Below are 23,706 nucleotides of genomic sequence, written 5' to 3'. Positions count from 1 at the left end.
AGTCACCTTCCGTGGTAAATACAGGGGCATCTTCATCTGCAGTGTTGTTTGAAGAGACTGAAGAGAAAATTAAATTTTTTTTATAGGTTCTCAGTGTAAGATTGCTGTACTGTCTGGCTTGTGTTTTTGTAGTAGTATTTTTAATTGCTAGATAAAAGATGTAGTTACTATAAGATAAAAGATAAGCTAGAGCTTGGAGAAGTTGTAATATTACCATAACTGAAACCCTCTTCCAATGGATTTTTTGGACAGATTTTCTCTTAGTTGGGTAAATAAATTTCTATAACTATATCCTGTAGCTTGAGCTTTGACAAAGAAAAAGTATTAAAATCAGCAGCTGAGTAAATTTCCTGTTGCTAAAAATCAGTAGTTTGTATAAAAACATTTATAAGTGTTAAAAACAGCAAAAACTTGAAAACCAAACACAGCTTTTTAATGAGATTGTCTTCCCCACCTTCCTTTTATGTGAGAATCCTATCAGTTTACTGGTTTAACCACAACTGTCATTTCTTCAATTAGAAACCATCCTAGATCCTGGAGTCCTGGCAGTTGCACCAGCCTGTGTATCACATCTTTTACAGTTTCTGAAGAGCTGCCAGACACGTCAGCATGGTGTTAATTTTGAGATCCTTAACTATCTCTTATTTCACAGTTTTCATCTGCTGATACTTTTTGATAGACAAATATATAACTAGTGCTTACTAATGACTGCCACTATGAGGGGGGGAAAGAACTCCAGAGACTCACCAGCTGTTGTAGTTTCAGGCTGAAACTACGTTTAGATGTTCAGGGTATTTCTAAAAAATTAGTATGGTGGTTCATTAATGATTTACTATCCTATTTACAAAATAAAGAGTATACATTGAATGAGGTTTTTGAAAGCATGAAAATTGTTGGAATTTCTTTTTTAAAATAATTTATTCATTCTAGTGTGGTTATCCTTCTGAAACTGGTATTAAGACCTACTAAGGGGGGGGAGAAAGCAAAAACATAATGAATAGACTAGTCAGTTTTTATAAACTACTGTAACAAAATATATGTATAAACAGGTTGTGAAAGTAGTAAAACTCTTGCTTTTAATTTCAAAAATATATTGCTTTATTTCACTAAAGCAAGGGATTTAAGGAAGAGGTGTATGTGGGAATACACTTTGAGTTTAAGTAATCAGATAACTGATAATCTAGACTTGCGGATTTCCAAGGTGTGTTGTCAAGTGTGTTTTCTCTGAGTGTTTTCCACACTGAGATTTTAAGTTTAAGTGGGAGTTACATGATTTTTAAACTGAAATTTAAAATACCAACAGTAAGTATAAGTTTTCTTTCCTGTCCCAAAAACTGATGGTAAATAAGTGATGAATAACATTTAGTATTCACAGATTTGTCACAGTCTTGGTATTGGGTTTATAAACCCACTGAAGGAGAATTAAAAACATTACAGTTCTTCAGGCTCCTGATAATGCTTTGGAAGTAGTTGGTAGTCCCTGCCACCATACAGGGCAAGAAAATAAAGTTAAGAGGAGTGCATATGTCATAGTTTTATTGAAAATTAATATTATTGTACAGCAAAGTAAATTTAAAATGTTTCAATTATTTAAAATGCTTACATTAGTTACAGTACTGAAGCGTGATCCACGTGCCATGACACTGTCTGTTGTACTGTAGTTTGGTAATCCGCTGCAGGAAATGCTGTTGTGAAATCTTGGGATGAATTTATATTTTTGCTCATGCATACTGGTGTGATGTTAGATGTAATCCTCTTTTACTGTTCTCTTTCGGGCAGAATTATTAATGTAGTGGTTGATTTAGGAGATTTTTTTTTCTACCCTTGTTTACTAAAACATACTTTGTAGATGCTGGCAGTTGCTTTTTGTGACCTTTCAAATTAAGCTATATCTGCAGAATATCTTGAGTTAGTTAAAACTCCTATATCACATGTACAATTAATAAAGCAGTTTAATGGCATAGTTACTTTAAATTTCTCCTTACAATCTTCTGTTCTGGAAATTTAGGATTTTAACATGTGCTCTTGAGTTTTTTCACCAGCTTTATTTGGGATTCTCAGCCAGGTCTTTGCTTTTGTGCCAGTAATGCTGGTGGAAACTTTCAATGTTGAGTCTTTGTGTATTTTTAGGATCTTGTTTTCCTTCTTTTGGTAGATGTTGAGCACTACTGAAATATTTAAAATTGGGTAGACTGAAGAAGAAAACACTGCTAAACAGTATTGTACTGTGTAATGAGCAAGTATCACACCCTGAGCAGCTGTAATCTATATGGACTCTGGCAAAGTATCTTTAACTCTCTACTCTTTCATGTGGTAGGAACTGATTGAATGTTTAAACGAACACACATGCTGTTTATATTCCTCTTTCTAGCTGAAATGCAGATTTTCAAATTTTGAAAGATACTGTGAGAATAAATTAGAAATGTGTTGTATGGATTTTTTGGGCAATTTTCAAACAAGCTGAGACAAGTGTATCTTCATATGTGTATATCTTTTTCAAGGGGTAGTTTGTGGTAAATGTAATGTCTTAATTTTTCTCCACAGGGACCTTAAGAACAACCTTATTAGTACTATAGATCCAGGAGCTTTTCTGGGGCTTTCATCTCTGAAAAGACTGTAAGTAGTATATCTAGCTAGTCGATTTAAACAAAACAAACAAAAAAACCCCTGAGAGTAGAATAAGTCTTAGGTTCTGGAAATTAGACAGCAAAGCTATTAATATTTATTAAGTTGAATATGTATATGCTGTCTAAATCTATGCACACACGCACATATATATGTATATATAAAACAAGTCTGCTTTCAGTCTTATGACTGAAGAACATCCACTGCTTGTGTCTTGGCAGTCTCACTTGTTCTTACTGACAGTCTTTTGTATTATTCCTTCCTTTTTGTATTTTGGTGACTTGAAACGTTGCTGAGTGTACGTTCATTCAGAGCTTTGATGCCATCAAGTCTTGCTTTGTTAAATGTTAAACTCCCCATGATATTTTTTTTTTTTCCAAAGGTTATAGTGGAACACAGAGTCCCTTGCTATTAATACTACACTGAAGTTACAGGACTGTTAAGGCTACTTTATTGAAGGTTGTGCCAACATTCCCATTAACACACATTTTTGGTATTTATACCATGGCTGTAAAAATCCTGTCCCAGATGAAACTTAAAAAAAACAAGACCTTTTTTTAAAAACACTCCTCGGATTTTGGAGCATTTGGGACAGCTTTTAAGTCTTAGTGATTTCCCTGGTGCCTGCCCCTCCCCTCCCCCCCCCCCCCCCCCCCCCCTTCTTTAGTCAGCATACAGCTTTCCTTAAATTTTTCTAGTATGTATGTTCCTTTGTCACAGAACAGATGATCTGGCTCACTTAAAAGGAAATTATGGTGAAGGACCAATTCTGGACCATTACTACTTGCAAGCTTAATTTTTATTCCTTTAAGAATTTTTGGCAATTTGATTTAAGACCTACATTGTAAAATATATGCTATTTATGTATTTAATTATAAATATGGAAGTGGTCCTATTTATGTACCATAAATGCACTAGTATAGGTCTCTGGCACATCAAAAAATTATGTAGTACATGTGATGAATATTCTGTACAAATATGAAAATTTACTTTGTAGTGATGTAAGCCAAGCCTGTTTAAAGGGGATTTACCAGTAAGGCTAGGCTCATTTAACTGTGTATGAGCAAATCATTATTACGTTAGAAATGGAATAAGGACTTTATGTGCATGTGTGTACACCCATGCAGCAGTACCTTTTGGGTTTTGCTGACAAAGACTAAATGTATATATGGTGCAATCTGTTACTTATGAATTGTAGTTGAAATACCGTTTACCGACTGTATGTCACTTGGAAATTAAACAGTTTATTCTGATTTTTGATTTCTCCTACTTAGAGACTTAACTAATAACAGAATAGGCTGCCTGAATGCCGATATATTTAGAGGACTTGTAAATCTTATTAGACTGTAAGTATAATTTGTTGTATATATTAAGTTTTAATCTTATGGAAGTTAACAGTCTTTGTTTCAATGGGAATTGTTTGTTTTAAGTGTCTGCCTTAAAGACATGCTGTGTGGCTGTGATTGTGGTTTGTTACTCAGTAGCGAACTTAAAAAAAAAAACAAAAAAACCCCCAAAAAAAAACAAAGCCAAAAACCCTCCAAAAACGGTGGTCAGGGGCAACCAAAACCCATACTGCTCTGACTGCTTTGCAACTATTTTCAGGTTTCTTAGAAGGTGTAGGGGGGGGGGGGGGGGGGTAGTAGCAGACTACAAAATACTTTCACTAGAAAAATATTTTAGGGTTCTAGAATCTTTTAATATCCATACCTTCTACCATGGGATCATTGTAGTTGTGTTCTGCTGGCTTTCTTTCACATTTTGTAGTTCTTCATTTACTTTAAGAAAATAACATAGAAGATTATGGAATGTTTCTTTGACCTAGTTGTTAGCCTCTTATGCAGTACTTTCACTGATATAGAGAAAGTGAGATGTATAATATTTTCAAAAATTATTCTGCTAGATCAAACATGCTTCTTACAGCATGTTAACAGCAACACATCAATTCACTGTGAACGACAAAGTTAATTTTAATGCTCAACACAAGCTAGTTGTTGCTTTAAATAAAAATAAAGTCTTTGCTTTCAGTCCTTGTTCCCAATTTAAAAATTCTTCAGCTAAAAAAGTAGTATTGGAGAACAGTTTATTTAGGGATTTTTGTTAGGCTATCAGTCCTGATTGTTATTTTTAAATTCTTGTGAACTATGACAGAATGTCATAATAGTATCTTGTAGGTTTTTAAATAACTTTATCTTGAAGGGGGATTATTTTATTTCAAATGTCAGTTGCATGAGTTGAAATCATGATACTTTCATTTCTTAGGAATCTTTCTGGAAATCTGTTTTCTACACTTACACAGGGAACATTTGATCATCTTGGTTCGCTAAAGTCTCTGTAAGTACTTACTGCATCTAATCTTAATTTGCATGATCATTTGTTTTTATCAAAAACCATTTTATATACACTTGTACTATAATTTTAAATTTTTACTTTTAAATCTCAACTGCTTTCTTTATCTAAATAAGCATATAAAAAATATATGTACAGATATTTATGTGTTTATATGACTTCAAAACATACTTGGCATTTATTAGTTCTAACAGAACAAAGCTATACTGGCATCTGGACTTCTGAAACTTCTGTTATGTAACATCATTTATAACTTCATATTGAATAGTGTTTTACACCTTTTTTAACAATGGGGAAAAATTACTTTTAAGGAAGGTCTTAGTCCTTGAAGAACAGTATAGTTTTGTTTCACATAACAGTAGATACATTTCAATCTCATGTCATTTTTCTCTAATGAGATTTGCAATCTTGTGTAAGGAAGAAAGTAAATGAAAAAAATTATCAGTGCTGATGATTAGATTGCAGTCATTATGATTAGCTTGCAACTTGGTAGTTGTGACAGTTGGCTCACTGTACTTGGACTTTCTCAAAAACTCTGGCCTTGACACCGAGTTAATTTCTTGTTTGTAAAGGCAAATGTTTCTTTCCCTCCAGCCTCTTTTAATTGTTCATAAGTTGTTTTTCCTAGTAATTTAATTATGTACATAAAGGTTGCTGTCCAAGAATATCACAGTTCTGATGAGAGAACCTGAATATAACTGTTGCTAATAAAAATGCACATCTGGAGGAAGTCCTGTGAACAAAGACCAAATGGAGTTTCACAGGAATGTTGTTTCAGTGTTTGAAGTGTTCTGCCTGTGATGTCATGTTATCATCTAGACATTTGAAAAAAGAAAAAAAAATTTACTAGAGGTAAAAACTGGTGTAGATACAGTGATACGTTTTGATACATTTTTAACTGTTTCTAAACAGATAAAATTTTTTCTCTTTTAATTTAGCTGACTACAGCAGACACCTATGGGGGGATTTGGTATGTCCTTTTAGTAGAAAGTATTAAATTATACAGAGAAGACTATGAATCAGTTAAAAGCCTTATATGGTTTTCATATAAAACAGAATAAAGGTATCATTAAAATTGTGTGGAATGGTTCTGAAAAGAGAAGTAGGTGAGAGGCTGGTTTTAGGTTTCTGTTGATTTTACTGTTAAAGCATTTGATTGCTAAAATGAAGCAGTGAAGTATGTTCTTAAATTATGTTGATGCATATTCAAGCAATTCCTTATTATTGCTCACTTAAATAATGTTAACTCCATCCATCAAAGAAATTACTAGAAATTTTTTTCTGCACAGGTATTAGATGTTCCTTGTTTAAGGAGATGATTCATTTTCTCAGGGGATGTGTACTTTTGTTCTCAGACCACAGTTTGCAGAGTATTGGAGTATTTTCCAGTAGGTAGTGGTAGGCAACTGCTGTATTCTGGGGTTTGACTGCTTGTTGTCTGTGTGTCTGTGACAATGAGAGGCATTGCACAGCTGTTGATGTCAAGCTTTCAGACCTTTTGAGTGTTTCATTTTGTCACTGAAGGCCTATTTTGTGTTGCAGAGAGTTTCAGACTGATTATCTTCTTTGTGATTGCAACATACTGTGGATGCATCAGTGGTTAAAAGAAAGAAATATAACAGTACGTGAAACTAAATGTGCCTATCCCAAGTCACTTCAGTCGCAGACAGTGACTGGTGTTAAGCAGGAGCTTCTAACCTGTGGTAAGCACTCCTGACAACTGATACTTAGTTTCTAATGTATTCCATATTCTGTAAATATTAGTGAACAAACTTATTTTTGTTTCATTTGCCTGAAATTCAGCACTTATGACAGTGGTGTGGTGGGTTGACTCTGGTTGGATGCCAGGTGCCCACCAAAGTTACTCCATTGCTCCCCCTCCTCACCTGCACAGTGGAGAGAAAATATAACAGAAAGCTCATGGATCAAGATAAGGACAAGGAGAGATCACTCACCAATTACCATCGCAGGCAAAACAGACTCAACTTGGGGAAATCAGTTTAATTTATTACCAATCAAATCAGAGTAAGATAATAAGAATCAAAGCCAAATCTTAGTAACACCTTTCCCCACCCCTCACTTCTTCTTGGGCTTAAATTTACTCCTGATTTTTCTCTACCTCCTCCTCCCCTTCCCAGCAGTGCAGGGGGATGGGGAATGGGGGTTGTGGTCAGTTCGTCACATGTTGTTTCTGCTGCTCCTTCCTCCTCACGGGAAGGACTCCTCACACTCTTCCCCTGCTCCAGTGTGGAGTCCCTCTCACAGGAGACAGTCCTTCACAAAGTGTTCCAGCCTGGGTCTCCCACAGGGTCACAAGTCCTACCTGCTCCAGCTTGGGCTCCCCTCTCCACAGGTCCTGTTAGGAGCCTGCTCCAGCACGCGGTTTCATGGGGTCACAGCCTCCTTTGGGCATCACCCTGCTCCAGTGTGGGGTCCTCCCCAGGCTGCAGATGGATATCTGCTCCAGTGCAGGGTCCTCTCCGGGCTGCAGGTGGAGATCTGCTCCACTGTGGACCTCTATGGGCTGCAGGGGCACACCTGCCTCACCATGGGCTGCACCGCGGGCTGCAGGGGAATCTCTGCTTCAGCGCCTGAAGCACCTCCTCCCCCTCCTTCTCTGACCTTGGTGTCTGCAGAGTTGTTTCTCTTACATATTCTCGCCCTCTCTTTGCCTGAAGTTGCCCTTGCAGGTTTCCCCCCCCCCCCTCCCACTTCTTAAATACGTTATCACAGAGGTGCTACTGCTGTTGATGGGCTCGGCCTTGGCCAGCGGTGGGTCCATCTTGGAGCCAGCTACTATTGGCTCTGTCAGACATAGGGAAAGATTCTAACAGCTTCTTACAGAAGCCACCTCCGTGGCCCCCCATTACCAAAAACCCAGTACAAGTGGTAATAGTGATTCTTTTCAAAGGCTGATCTTTAGTTGTTTGCTTTTGAAAATAAATAATAAATAGGTGATTGTGGATGTTCATCTGTAGAAACCAAGGATGGGTAGCGTTCTCTGGAGATCAACTCCTTTTCCTGTTAATCCATCTTTTTCAGGGATTTTTTTACCTAAGCTTCACATGAAGAATCAAAAACTACTAATTTTTATCCAAGGTTCACCTATCTGACTTAAGATACTCAAATTATTCCAAGCTCAAATTTTTGAATTTACAAGGTCTTCATTTTGACTTACTTTCCTAATGGTGATTCTGTTGTTGATTACCCTTCTTGCTGTGATGAAACCAATTTGGTTTTGTGAAGAAATAAAATGTATAAATGTATTTTCCATTCAAGTTTATATTTTTCACTCTTCTGGATGTGGTCTAGCAAAAGATTTTAAGTGTGTTACATTAAATGAATATACCTTTTTGAAAAAATATGAGAATTTGTATTTTTCAGTATCTGATGCATCAGAAGTAGTTTTTCTATAAATCCTGCAAGATGCAGTTTACAAAGAGGTTATATCAGTAACTGATACTCATTTAGTGTATTTTTCTCTTTTGAAAATTATGTATATAACACATTCTTGCTATTAAGTCTGCTTTTATTTCTTGAATTCTAGAACCGCCGCTTGAATTACCATCTTTCTATATGACTCCATCTCACCGTCAGGTTGTCTTTGAAGGAGATAGTCTACCTTTCCAATGTATGGCTTCATATATTGATCAAGACATGCAAGTCTTGTGGTATCAGGATGGAAAGATAGTGGAAACTGATGAGTCCCAGGGTATTTTTGTTGAAAAAAACATGATTCATAACTGCTCACTGATTGCAAGGTGAATCTGAGTGGGAAATACATTTTTCTCTTTATATTTTCTGCTCTGATTTAGTGACTGTCTCCATAACCAGTAAGGCCCCCTCATATCCTTGCTGAGTGAACATGTGTAGACAGAAACATCCCAAGTAGGGAAGTAGTCTGTAACTTCAGACATCTCTTAAATTACCTGGGTTTGGTCACTGTTGCTAACTGTCAAGTTTGAAGAGGCAGCTGTAGAGATCTGATTAGTCAAAAGCCACCTGCTTAAAACAGGATTAGCTAGAGCAGGTTATACAGGACTGTTGCAGTTGGGTTTTAATTATCTCCAAGGATTACCCAATGCAGTTTATGTGAAATATGTTTGTGGTAGGATACATTTGTTCTCTTGGAACATCTAAATTATGAAAACAAGGCTTTTAAGTGACCTACTCATGGATTCGTTCCTCTTCCTTTTGACCACACCACATTTGGTACTACTGAAGTTCTCCAGCAGAGATATAATTTATTCTGCCTGCAGCAGATTTTTGACTCATTCAGCATCTACAGAGTAGTTATATATCCTGTAATTGTATTAGTAGATTAGGGCTTCTAACTTTATCACAAATTATGCATTGGGGAAGTTATTTTAGTTTGGCCTTTTTGGAACAACTATAAAACACTTGGGGAATTTGGATTTCTCATCTCTTCTTTCTGAAGTCAATTAAATTTTTCACTTGGCTGTTCTTTTTCTTTCCTACCTTGAAAAAATTGAGAGCTAGAAGAATAGTAAATATTTTTTGTACATATGTACAGTACATGATTCAGATAGCTCTGGTTTTGTAAGACCACTTACAGTTGTGTATAAATGGTTGTTTCTTTCACTATCTTTCTGTACTTGATTCATCTTTTGATAAAAGCTTATATAAATGTTATTGTGAGACTTGGGTTTTATTTGTTTTGTATTCCCAGTGCACTGACAATCTCAAACATTCAGGCTGGCTCCACAGGAAACTGGGGTTGCCATGTCCAAACCAGACGTGGGAATAATACAAGGACAGTAGACATTGTGGTGTTAGAAAGTTCTGCGCAGTACTGCCCTCCAGAGAGGGTTGTGAACAATAAAGGAGATTTCAGGTGGGTAACGTCTTTTTTTTTTTTTTTTTCAGAGAAAAGTCATGTCCATTTAATTTTGTTTTAAAATAAGGTATTATGCTTTAAAGGCACCTATGTGGATATTTATTTGTAACTGGTGTGTAATACTGTTCTAAATTAATGTGTGGTGAAAAGTGGACACAACTATACCCCGAAATGTTAAACTTAGAGCCTGTTAACTCACATCATTGGAAGAGGTAGAAAGTAAGCTATGGTATTTGAAATGTATAGAATGAATTATTGGAATAGATGATCTGTAAGTTAAGAAGTTGGACTGCAAACTGACTGGGGGGGGTTCCACCAGGTTATTGTTGTGTTTTTAAAACCCTCCTGCTCCTGTAGGACAAAATCACTATATAAGAAATATGTAATATAGTGGGGGTTTTTTTACCCTGTGAGTATTACCATAAATAATATAAATAATGCTTCTTTTTAATGATTGTTGGGACTTTAGTGGTAGCTCTGATGTTCCATTTTGTTGGGTATTGCAGAGTATTTTATCTTCTTCTTCTGTTCTTACCTCTTCACCTGTTTTCCCTTTTCTGATCTTTCTGCTGCTGGTCACTGTAACAACACGTTACTCCTGGAGGTGCCAGCTGTAACAGATAGCTTCTGTATAGATTCTCTATATGTAAGGTAATTCCCTTTATAACTACTCTGTGTTGTACCTCCCTGCAGTAGTTACTACTGAGAATTAGTATATGTTTTCACTACAGTTTGTAGCATTTCTTAATGTTTTAATAACTGCTTTTACCCACTCATTTATTTTTACTTATGCTGCTTGGCTGTGTTGATATTCTCTTTACATGTATAAACTTGATTTCCTTTCCCTGTGTACTTTAGAGTTTTTTAAAGTCATTGTCTTTCTAAGCTATAGATCATATAGATCATCTAAGACCATAAATCTTTAAGAAATAAAAAGTAAGTTAAAGCCTGTTGCTGGGACATAGTTTGTGGGGGAGAGAAGCTTTCAAGTGCAGAAGGCCTTATCCAGTAGTAGCAGAAAGAGGTAAAGTCTTCACTGAGAGCATTTAGTCTGAGTTCATCTCATTTATGTTCATCAGTTGGACAGTTTGAGAAGGGTGGCTGAGTATGAGGAACTGTAAGGGGAAGTAGTGTTAAGATCACGTGCTGCACAGAGGCAATTTGGAACTGCTGAAGAGTGTCACTTTTGCATTGTAAGGAATTATTTATATAAGAAACTTTGTGGATATCCTCTTTTTACACTGTGGTTGTTTCAACTGCAGGGATGAGCATTATATTAGAAAATGAGAACTTCCTGCTTAAGATAAAAGGTGAAGAAAGTCAAACAGATACATGCTGTATTCATCAAAGAACACATCTATTTAAATCACTTATGCATTTTTTTTTTATGATACAAGTGTGAATTGCTCTTCTTTGATTTGCCATTAGAGGTGAAAACAGATGGTAAAGGCTTATTTCAAAGTGTTTTCCATTAAATTAACCTGTGCTGTTCAGTGACTGTTCAGTGTAATAGGATTTACTCCCTCTGGAATTCAGTAGAAAGAAATAAGATTTCAGGAAATGTTCAGCTTATCAAAAAGTTCACTATGCCTGGTTTTACTATAACAGACTTCCATTTGTAGTTTAGGTAGAGTAATAATAAAGAGTAATTTTTCACCTTTGAGACCATATGGAAATAAGGCTTTGACTAGTAAGAAAATGGTTCTGAGCAGATGGCTGTAAATGATCCTAGGTGAATTTGATTTTATAGTTCCTTAGTTGGAACTGGTTAGTCATTTTAGCTTGGAAGCTGTTTCAAAACTGGCATCTAGATTTTTATCCCTTCAGAGATGGGACAGCAGAGTGTAGTGAAGGAGGATGTTTATCTTCAGTGTCTTTGGCTCAGTAATAGTTGTTTAGCATGCATTTATAAAGATTAGGCAAAAACTGTCTTCATCATGGAATTTATTTTTTTAAATTTAAATATCCTTAAAAGTCTTACTCAGATAGTATCCCTGAATGTTACAGTCTATGATTAAACTGAAAATACAGTTTGCATTTGTAAAATGTAACCTAACACTTCTGCTTCAGTAAATCCTTCAACTGCTGTTTAGAAAAATTTTATGCTGATAGTTGGTAGAATTCTTTCATATATGAGAATCATCCTTTTGAAAACATACTCACTGGGTGTAATTAATCTTAAACTGTAATTGTCATTCTGAATTTAGAGAATTACTAAGATGTAATAAAAAAATATTAGACTACCTGTAAGCTAATGAAATTATGATATAAAAACATTGTAACTGTGAGAGTTAGTGCTGGTTTAAAGAAATGAATGCTTTCAAAACAGAATTAATATGCATGAAGCAAAGGATTCTTTTATAATCTCATGGTCTGGCTTTTTTTCCTGAAATGAAATTACAGTACTTAAATGTAAATGAACCATCTTTTCCCTCGCAGCTGTCTACTCTCATGTATATGTGATAAATTTTGAGCACCTAATTATAAACAGTGATGAAATAAGAGTGTTAATACAGTCCAAATTTGCACTTCTGCTAGCAGTTGGGTAAACTGTGAAAGATATTCAGGCTTAGGCTCACAAAAAATTAAGAATGCAGCCAAACTTATGTAGCCTTTGTTTGCATGATGAGAATTTCGTGTTACTAATTAACTTCTGAGCCTGCTTGGAGGGGTGTCCTCCCTGGCTTCATGGGAATTGGAGACTGCCTCATCAGCTCAGCTCATCTCATACAGCTATTGGGAGGAAACAGTTCATGGCTGAGAATGGTCCAGGTTAACATTCACTTAACAAAAATAGGGAATAGGGGAAGCATAGTTACATCTGAAATCAGTTACCCTATCTCATTCACCACTGGGCTGCAAAGAGATTTGTACCTCACAAGGAGTGTTATGAATAGGGAGGAAAGAGGGTAAAGGATGCTGTTCTCCTGCTCTTGTGACGCTGTGCATTTGTGTTATTTTTATGTATGTGAGATTATGGTAGGAAGTTGGGAGTTTTAAATTGCCCATCTTTAATGTCTGGTTTAGTGGAAAGCCTATCATAACACATTATAAGTAATACATTAGTTTTATTAGTAAAATGTTTCTGTAGATATCTAAATTTGTTATAAAGGTAGCACAACTGTGTGACTGACTGACTGGCATTGCTAGTTTTCTTTTGGGGAGAAGATTACAGAATGCTCTGTAGGGTAGAAGATGATAAAATGCTGTGTAGGGAGATGAATGAAAAGTAAATGTAGGAATGAAAGGACAGTAACAAAAGGGAAGAGATGGATTAAAAAATAGGGGAAGTAGAGCCAAGAACAGGGAGAAAAGGCAAATAATCTTGTGATAATCTAATAACCTTTGAAGTAGTGTTAGAGATTGACACTTTTTTCCATTTGATGTCTACAGAAGTTCCTGAAGATATATATATATCTTAGTAATTATGCTTGTTTAAAAAAATAATTAAAGCTCTTCTGAAAAACTTGTTTTTCATCTGAGTCTTACTGTTTCATTCTTGTCTCTTTTTCTAATTCCTTAGCACTAGGTGTGAATAGTGAGGAAAGGAATGGCACATGATGACATTTTTCAGTGAAAATATTTGTCTTGGAGGTTGTGTCATACAACATCTGTCAGGACCACAGTCTGTAGGGTGATACGTTCAGTCAGAACTGAGCTGACCACACTTTAACTAAAATTGCTTTGGAAAAATACAACTTCTAGAAAACTGTCTCTAAAGACAGACACAGCTATCCCTCTCAAAGTGGCATCTTTGATGTGGGAACCTAATACAAAAATTTCAGTGTTGATATTATACAGTTGTTTTGGAAATGATGTTTTGGCACTCCAGTGTCAGTGTTTCTGGAAACCTGACTCTGCATTCTGGAAGATGAGGTTTGGGTGTGTTATGCAAGGTATTTGTGTGCCTGCATTCTTCCAACAGCTGTGCCAGCTCATTTATGAGTTGTCCTCATTTGCCTGTTTTCCTTTTGGCTTCATTCTCTGAGGGCTCATTGTGTGCCCATAAGAAGTGGGAGCATAGAAGTAGCTCATCTTTGTACTTGTTTTTCCAGTCTGTGTTGATCGTACTTTATTTTAATTTGTCCACATGGAAATTTCAGAGACTTTGATATGTTTGCATGTATTGTATGTCCTTGTCCCTTCCCCGCAGATACGTAACTTGCTCTGTCCATGATCAGAGTTGGCCAGAGATGATCCAAACTGTTGTTTTCTAGGGTACATGTAATGTTGCACTAAGGTCACTACTGGGATTGCAGCAATTCACAAAGGCTGTTGTGATTTTTTTTTCTAAGGAAGACTTTTGTTCTTTCTGCTGGCTTCTCTTCTATATGGGAGAAAAGACGATGAATAATTTACATTACCTTTGCAGTATCTATATCTGTTCTTGGAATTAATTTACAGTCTTCAAAATACCTGTATATAATTCCCGGCATTTAAAAACTCTGCTAATTCTTTTTAATTTTTATTTTTTTTTAACCACCTCCATTGCCACCAGTTCTGGTGTAAGTTTTCATTTCTGATGAAGGTTGAATGGTGACACTGTTGTTAATTTCTTGCTGGCTGCTGAAGCTCTGAATACATGTGTATTCATATTTGCTAGGCTGGATGAGTCTCTGATACAATACTCATATAATCTTCTGTCTCTTCTAGTATTCAGATACTGTGGTGATGGTCATAAGTCTCCATTTCTTAACTAAATGATGTCACTCCAGTGTGGAGAACTGATTTGTAATGACAAAGCTGTTATAAAAGGGAGTAAAATTTAAGCCTTAGTTTTCTATTTGGGTTTGTTGTAATTATTGTCTAGTCCTTTCCATTAAATTCCATACTGACTGAATTCTTTTATGGTTGTTGCCATGACCTGTGCATTTTAAGGATGCCACTAGCAGCTGTATTTGAGTTGCTTGCTGCCCAAACCTAAGTAATCTTTGCCAAAATGGCCTGAAATAAGTGTCATCCATTATTGAGCATGCAGAAGTTGTTCTGTTGGAGTTGATTAGGAATAAATAGCAATTTGAGAGAGAGAAGACTTTCAGTATATCCCAAAATATTTCTTGCGTAATTTAATGGAACAAAAATGTAGCCTTTTACCTTAGTCCATCCCTGGAGTTATTCTCTTCTTTGAGAGAGAACTGTTGATAAATCCCCATGTCTTCAGTAAGAGAAGTTACTTAAATGGTGAATAAGGAAGGAAAACGGTGCTGACTTGTTCAGTTTCTCTTCTTTGGCAATATTATTTAAATTTTGATTGCCTGAAATGGAACATTAATCAAGGTGTTTACTCCATCCTTCTACAAACACAGATTTTTTTTTTTTTTTTTTCAAATATAGATGTTCTGAGCATCTCTTAATTTATATTGTAGTAGTGACTAAGTGGCTTTTTGCTGAAATGTAGGCCAGATAAAAGCAAAATTTAAATCACAGTGTAATCTAGCAGAATTTTTGTTAGACCATTTCAGTTTGTGGAGACAACTACTTTGTTCAAAACCCTCTGAGATACTTTTTCTTGTTTAAGTATGTCAGCTCTTCAGGCTGTTCAAGGAGCCTGACTTGATTATGATAGAGAAAGCCTTGGGTGATCAAATGAAGCTCTCTTCTGCTCTCAGTTTTAGATAAACCTTATGTTGGGTTGATGGATTTGAGATACCTTGTATTCTAAAATTTAGATATGTATGATTTTGCTTTTTAAAAGTGTTAGTGTTCTGAACAATAAAATATTGCTTATGTATGTCCTAATAAGGGAGAGGGCTGGAAGTGGGGACAGGCAGACTGGCATTCCTAGTCCCCTCTTTCTTCTCAGCACTGCAGCTTAATTCAGACATGGCTTCCTTCTATTCTTTGTTTCCTTTGAATCAGTTCTGATCTCATGAATGATCATCGTACTAAAATGTATTGCAATTTAATTTATTCTTTATTTCATTTTTATCTGTGTATATATTTATACAGGTAAAATATGCAGTAAAATTACAGAGAAAGTTGTGGAAATATTAGAAGTTTTCTTAAAGTGCCACATACCTTTGAGTAAAAGGAACTATTTTCTACTTAACATTATGAACATTTTCTTTTCCCATTAATTTCTATTTGGTAATAAGTTTAGTTGCAAAATCAGTCAAAATAGTTGTACTACTGCTACTGTTTCTTAATTATTATAAATGTAGTCTTCTGTTCATATCTGCAGTTTAGTGCTGATATGAATGCAGTCATTTGTAAGTTACATTGATGCATGTGAACAGGACAAGTAGAAAGCTTGCAGGGTGGTATTTAACTGTTTGTAGTGTTAGTATGGGATTTTTCATGAAGTAGGCAAGGTTTTTACGAAAGAATTACACTATTTTTAGTAATTTTATACGCACCTTTTTCTATCCACCTGCTGCCTCATGAAAGAATTCAAAAAAAGCATGCTAACATTAGAACTCGTTTTGTTAATAGTACACAAATATGAATGGCTTCAAAATACTGAAGGCGAGCCAAGGTGGCCCTTGAAATAGTTTAGAGATGCTTAGTTTTGAGTGTCTCTTTATTTCCTGTTGTAGTGCTTAATCCTTTTATTTACTTGTCATGTAAATTTGTCTAATTTTTTTTGCTTTTGACTCCCCAGGTGGCCTAGAACATTGGCAGGCATCACAGCATACCTGCTGTGTACACGTTATTCTGCTGGCAGTGGGATATATCCTGGCAACTCACAAGATGAGAGAAGAGCCTGGCGCAGATGCGACAGGGGAGGGTATTGGGCAGAAGAGGACTACTCCAGGTGCCAGTATGCAAACGATGTGACACGAGTTCTTTATATGTTCAATCAGGTAATTTGTGCATTTCTACAAAATGAAATTCTTTAAAGAAAATAAAAAATTCAGGTCTGCTTCTACTTTTTTTTTTTAAAGTTGGTTTGATGAACCCATGCCTCTGAGTACAACACTGAAACTTGGAGGTTTATGTTAAGAGTTTAGTTTAATACCTATTTTGAGTGCCCCCAGATGGAAAGTGCAAGGAAGATTTAATTTTTTGGTGTAAAGCATAAGAGAATGGTAGTTATGATTGGTTTTGTCCACTTAATACTGTGTCTTGCCCATATGCTATAAAGGAACAAGGCAGGCCGAAGCTGTAATGGAGAACAGCTATTTTTGAGGGTAGTCAAACTCTGCTCTACCTCTGTTGCTGTAAGCCTCTAATAGAATCAGTGTGGTCGATGAGAGTTACCTAGGGAAAGTAGTGAGTATTAACTAGGCTTCTTTAATCCAATAATACTCACCAGGACACAAGACAATATTCTAGATTTTAAATGTAGCTATGAAACAAAATATTTCAGCTCCAAACTCCTTTTGAAGCTTATCTCTAGTTATTGCATACTTTCACAAACGCTGTTCTGCAGTGATGTTTCCAACCTTGTACGTGTAGGTACTGTATTGTAAAATACTCCATAAAGCTTTGAACTTCTGGTTTAAACTTGATGTTTTCAAACATGTACTGTCATATAGCTAGCATCAGTGTAACAGGTGAAACTATGGAGATAGGAGAATGGGTTTTTTGGTGTTTTTTTTTTTAATAATACAGCTATGCCACTTGAGTTGATGTCAGTAGCAGTGTCTATGTTTAACATGGGCCATGGTGCTTTTCTGACCTCAGGGTAGGATTATGGTGTGTCGTGGGTACACGTGTGAGCTCACATTCTTTTAGAGAAAACTTGACACAGTGTTACAGAAGCACCACAGCCCTTAACTGAGACAATCATGATCTAAACTGCTATTTGCTCTTTGAATCTCTCCAGTTCATACACATGGTGTAGGCTTGATGTCCAGTGGCTTGGCCTAAATCTAGTTTGAGGTAAAAACATTGAACTGTATGTTGTATAGAAGTTGCTGACTTGCACCCTCTGTGTTCAATTCCTTATTAATGCAGACATAGCTTTTTACCTTGCTGCTGTGGTTCCATGAGCACCACTCGTGTAAGAAAGTTGGAAAGGGTGGGAGGGAAAGGGACTGCCTGTTTCTGGCCTACGTTAAACTTAGGGGTTGACATAACTGTGATGTACTGCTTTCATTCCTAGCACTAGAAGTGCATGCCATGGCTTGGTCATGAGAAACAGGTTTGAGGGCTGAAATGGGTCCTGGTGGTGCTTAATGACTGGTTAGCAGGTGAGAATTGATGTCGGGGATCCCTTTGTCATCCCTTTGTGGGACCCAGCAAGGTTGAGTGTTTGTGCTTATTGAGAGTTTTGCTGCTGGTTTGCTTTTTCCCCACCTGGGAATTCACATCTTCCTGCAAGGCCTGTAACAGCTCCATGCTATTCCTGCCTATGTACTGTAGCCCAACAGGAGTTGCAACTGCTCAAGAGCCTAGATTACTTCACATGTTATAACTGCTTTTGGAAGAGGTATAATTTCCATGTGTGAAGTAGATAATGTCCTATTATCTGCTTAAAAATACATGCACACAGGTATGCTGCACTGAAATACAGGTTTCAATTTTGTTTTTTTAAAGGGAGAAGTGGCATGTTTTGGTTTTAGGAGTTGTCTTTACTCACTAAAGCCTTCCTTTTTTTATGCCTAGTAGGTCTGGAATTCTTTTTAGCAATATTCTGCAAAAATTTATTGTTTGTTTGAGAATACTACTAAATGTAATCATATTATAAGCATCTTTAGAACCTTTCAGCACAAAGGTAGTTGAGCCGTTTTGAGCATCAGAACTCTGCCAAGCAATTTAAGTTGAGGTGTGAGTATAAATGGAGCAAAACCTTTGTAACATTTATACAAGAACATTTACATGTCATTGTTCTTGTTTGTCTATTGCACAGGTAGAGATTTAGGTGAAAATAAATTCATGTTTAAAGAAAAAGTTCAAAGAAATTATACAGAATATCTGAATTTGAAAGTTCACTTTGTTCAGCACGTGTTATGACTTTGAACTTTATTTACACTTTAAATGCATGACTTCCAGTGTTTTGGAAAAACATAATCTTCCATTAATTGCATTTAAATCTATGTACACATGCTAAGACCAGCAGGGAAAAACATATAGTTGTGCTTATGTGGCACATTGCAAATTTACTAGGGCAGACTGGACATCTGTACACCAAAAAATGGAGACGGCATGTCTCTAGTTTGGATTATCATGGCTAAACAGGACCTGAACATGAACTGATAACACTTGAGCAGTGTTCTACTGTACCTACATGAAACTTTGCATTATTGGGCCCTGCTATCTCGGGGATGTTGATGTTTTGTACTATGTAGTAAAGAATTTTCCAGCATGGTACTTGTTTCAGGAATGAAATGAACTTTGTCATAGAGAAGATCTATCTTGGTGGGTGTTTTGTGTATGCTTCATTCCAAATGCTTTCTGTAATTACAGAATCAAGAGTGAATGTTACAGCAGTGGTGGGTTTGAATTTCTTTTGGCTTTTCTTGCTATAAAATGCCATATTTAGCAGCTTTGTGTTGTCGTGCCAAGGCTCTGGTGCAAAGGAAAATAGACATTTGACAGCACCATCTCTGCTCCTTTTCTTGGTGCAACATCTCTCTCCCTTCTAGGACAACAGGACAAAACATGTTTCTAGCTGCAGGTACAAATGCTGATTCTCTCTCTGCCTTTTAGGAAATGTTTTTGCTAACAGATAAGGTGATAGTCCCTAGCTATGTAGAACACTGATCCCTGTGGGGATTGCTCTCCTCTTTGGGAAGATGCTTAATTGTTAACTGCTGAAGTGTTTCCTCTATCTAGTACTTAATTTTCACTTCAAAATGCTTATGTTTCTTCTCTATGTAGATGCCGCTCAACCTTACTAATGCAGTGGCAACAGCAAGACAGCTCTTGGCTTACACTGTTGAAGCAGCAAATTTTTCTGATAAGATGGATGTTATTTTTGTGGCTGAAATGATAGAGAAATTTGGAAGATTTGCTGAAAAATATAAAGAGGTAACTGGATAATTTGCCATCACTTTAAAGATATTCAAAGTGTTTGTCATTAAGTGTTCTGAGCAGTGAAACCTTCTCACCGTTAGATACAGGCACTGAGTTAGCAGATTATCAGATTCTATTCCATGTTTTTGTTTGTTTAGTAGGTCCCTGAAGTTGCTGACCCATGGTCACAGACTTTGCATTCGCGCTGAGATGATCCAGCATTCACTGGACCTGTAATGTGAGTAACACCTCTGGTCAGCACTGGAGCAGGGAGATAGGTACAGTAAGTCTGTTTTTATTTAATATGGAGTGGGTCACACAGGTTTTCATTGGTATGTTCTTATCTGAAAAGACAAATAATGAAAGCCTCAGAGATCCTCTCAATAATGAATAAAACAAGACTTATCTTCTCCCCTCCCACCATGGTAGTTTGTCTTTATTCAGTGTTGAGCTGTATCTCTAAGGTTTTCAGTTTTCATATATCTTTCAGGATATCAGACAAGACATTAAAATAAAATCTTAGAGAACGCTCATTGTTGGGGAGAAAAATGTGAGTGGTCGAATAGTCCCACCAGTGGGTAGGAGCTCTCTGTTTCACTGCTGAACAGAGGTTATACGGAGCTCACTGTACAGTGCATGTTGGGAGTTGGAGACCGCAGTGTCTCAATTTTAAACTTGTGCAAAAAAAAAAAAATTGTCCATCCACCCTCAGCAACCCATAAATGCTGTTGTAAATTTTTTGCAGAACTCCTTGAAGAATCTTCAGGCTAAATCTCCTTTTTACAGTCATAGCTTGTTTGGGGTTTTTTTTGTATTTTGGAATTATACAAGTAGTTCATTAAATGGTTGGTTTTGTATCCAATTGAAAATAGAAACATGTTTTAGTTTGCTGCATGATTTGTTACATTATAAGGATATTCTTTTCTCAGCTGTGATTTGTCTATAGAGTGACTCAATCTGGCTTTACTTTGCCATGTTTGAAGGTAATAGATTACATGAAAAAATCTAAGTTCAATTCATAGGTAGTTTTGGTCTTAGACAATGTAGGGTTTTTATCTTAATTGGTTTGATTTGAACTCAACCTTTGATTTGGTGATATATTCAAGGAGTGCAATTTAATTTAATTTTTAGTAGCTATTAAGACACATTTCTTATTAGGGCATTAGTCTACAAACTTTTTCTTGACACTACATTCGCTTATATCGTCTTATTGTCAGCTCTTCAGTTTGCGTTACAGTGGCTGTTCTGAAAGACAAATACTGTAAATTATTAAATGCTTCATTTAATAGTTGATTTTTTCATGTCAGAAGAAAAAAAAAATGAAGAGAAATGTTCAGAAAGTTCTTAGCAAATTGTCAAGATAGAATGCAGTTGGAAAAACTTGTGTGTACCTTTATAAGCAGGGGAAAGAATAACATATATTTTTTAAAGTATGAAACAACTTGAGTCCAGTCACCTCAGGATCTTAATACTGATAACTTACTGTAAACCCATGTTTTGTTGATGTGTAAAACATGTTACTAGTTTTCAAGTAGTAGTAAGTCTTAATAAGCATCTTTAATTAATTAAACTTTGATTTGTTCTTGAGAATTTAATAGAAGGAGTTGCAGCCTGCAAATGCTGTTTGAGGTTCTGTCAGCTGTTGAAAATGTTTACTGATTGTGGCTTCTGTCTCTAAAAGAGACTTCTTAAAACAGAAACTACTATGTTCTATGAGTAGCTTCTGTAAGAAACTACTAAGTTCTGTAAGGACTGTGTTCTGTAAGTAATATTCTGAAAAGGAATTGGGAAGCCTGGATGGTAAAGGAGATGTCTTCCCCATCCTGTCTCTCTTTATGCAGAAAATTCCAGTCCCTAAATTGTAAATTTAGGTACTATGAATTGTATTTCAGTCAGTTCAACTAGAAAATACATTCACCTTCACTTTTGGTTCAATATTTGTCACTGTTTCTTAAATATAGAAATCTAGTGTAGGTCAATGTTGTCAATGTAGGTGCTTGTTAATTTTGGCAGAGTTGTGATCCAAATAAATGAATTCCTGTTATAGTTTGCATTTGTCTGTCATACAGAAGACAGGGTAGGGAGTGTGAGCATGAACTTACAACAGTGTAATTGGTGGATTGAAAGCAGCTCTGGTACCTATGGGTATTTGCTGTCTCTCTCACGTATAACCTGTGACCTAAAACACTTCATGCGAAATTGAAGGCAAGTGAGGAAGGAATAAAGAAAAGCCAGACATAGCAAAAGGAAGAGAGGCAGAAGGGTTGCGTGATAATTTTGCCCGTATTACGCTTTTCTTATTATCTTCTCCCATATATGCAAATTGTATTAGTCTTGATTTATAGTTTGTTTATTTTAGGTTTAAAGTTGATTATAAATAGTCCTTTTAAATAATTAGTACATTAGAATGTGGAGACACTCTTTGCTTTTAATGAAATACCTGTATTTCTCATGGGTTTGTTTTCTAAGTACAATGTAAACAGATAAATTTGGCATAACAGTTTTCTTGGATGGAAGTAAATGTCTGAGCCAAAGTATTTCAGTATTTCAGAGTGACAAGCGGTGACTGAAATAGAACAACCAATTTCCTTTTGCTTTTTGTGCTGACACGTTGCTTTGTGTTTTCTGATAATGATCCTACTTGATGAATGGTTTCACAGATACAAAATGTCTTATTTCTCTTCCCTGTTAGCTTGGTGACGTGATGGTGGACATAGCAAGTAATATTATGTTAGCTGATGAACGTGTTCTGTGGATGGCACAAAGGGAAGCCAAGGCTTGCACTAGAATTGTACAGTGTCTACAGAAAATTGCTATGTATCGGCTTGCAAATGGAGCTCAAGTTTATTCTACTGTAAGTATAAATTTATTTATTTAGAAGACATTTTGCTGGCTATTGAGTTTCAATAGCTTTTTATTTCTCTTAATAGATGTTGGCATTATCTGAAATGCCTACTATTTCTGTAGGGAGAAGAGAAATATTCTGAACAGATTTATCCCTGCCAGATAAACAGAAACAGTTTTCTGGGTGGGTTTTTTTTTTGTTATAGCAGAGAATCCCTTTAAGATTATTTATTATTGTGCTGTGTAAAATTATTTAATGTTTGATTTTTGTCATCACAGTATTCTCCAAATATTGCTCTTGAGGCTTACGTAATAAAGGCTGCTGGTTTCACTGGGATGACATGCACCGTATTTCAGAAAGTGGCTACATCAGACCGTACAGGACTCAGTGATTATGGGAGAAGAGATCCAGATGGAAATCTAGATAAACAATTAAGCTTTAAGTGCAACGTTTCAAATACATTGTCAAGTCTGGCTTTAAAGGTCGGATACTCGTTTCTCTACTGACTTTGTAATAACTATTTGGAAAGCAAGGTTATATTAATTTCTAATGTTAAAGTATCATTTTTATGTAATCCAGAATGACTGTGACAAGAGATAAAGTGGCAAATGATAATAGAGTTTGATTATAGAATAATTTTTTAATGGACACAATTTTTAATGAGTAGGTGTGGTCTTCTTTATTAAAACATCTGAAGCTGGCAGATGCTATCAGACCTTTTCATAAGTATAGAAATTGAAATGCTCCCTTGTTCATAATAATACTTGGCTTTATTTTGCTATTTTTTCACCTTAATTACATATTAAATCAGATACTAACAGTCTCCTTAAGTATCTGAAATACTCTGCTCAGGGTTATACTGTAATTATGCATGAAGTAGAAAGTGGACCTGAAAGGTTAATTTTATTGTGTGTGCACATACACAGACAGACACACACACGCATTTATATGTGGGTGTGTATAGAATTGAAACACTCATACTCTGTAAAAGTGTTTTTTCAGCTGCGTTGCCCAACATACCAGTTTGCGTTTTATCACTGTGCTTGAAACTGCAGGGTGTATATTTGAAATTATATTTATGTAATTCTGTGAAATTGCATGCATGTTTCCCTAGCCCAAGTAGGATTTA

At 36.0% G+C, this 23,706-nt stretch overlaps 1 protein-coding gene across 2 annotated transcripts in view; it reads left to right on the top strand.

The window, feature by feature from the left end:
* Positions 1 to 23,706, top strand: part of ADGRA3 (adhesion G protein-coupled receptor A3) — a 61,113-nt gene that overhangs the window by 21,130 nt on the left and 16,277 nt on the right. For both annotated transcript variants that reach the window (XM_074904602.1, XM_074904603.1), the window contains 10 exons: positions 2,545 to 2,616; positions 3,900 to 3,971; positions 4,888 to 4,959; positions 6,517 to 6,677; positions 8,522 to 8,735; positions 9,665 to 9,829; positions 16,434 to 16,635; positions 19,598 to 19,747; positions 22,425 to 22,586; positions 22,856 to 23,059. In XM_074904602.1, coding sequence (XP_074760703.1) covers positions 2,545 to 2,616; positions 3,900 to 3,971; positions 4,888 to 4,959; positions 6,517 to 6,677; positions 8,522 to 8,735; positions 9,665 to 9,829; positions 16,434 to 16,635; positions 19,598 to 19,747; positions 22,425 to 22,586; positions 22,856 to 23,059 — 1,474 coding nt within the window. The remainder of the gene's footprint in view (positions 1 to 2,544; positions 2,617 to 3,899; positions 3,972 to 4,887; positions 4,960 to 6,516; positions 6,678 to 8,521; positions 8,736 to 9,664; positions 9,830 to 16,433; positions 16,636 to 19,597; positions 19,748 to 22,424; positions 22,587 to 22,855; positions 23,060 to 23,706) is intronic.

This window comes from Athene noctua, chromosome 4, assembly GCF_965140245.1.
Source record: "Athene noctua chromosome 4, bAthNoc1.hap1.1, whole genome shotgun sequence".
Taxonomy (NCBI): domain Eukaryota; kingdom Metazoa; phylum Chordata; class Aves; order Strigiformes; family Strigidae; genus Athene; species Athene noctua.
This window is presented reverse-complemented; position numbering and strand designations above follow the sequence as displayed.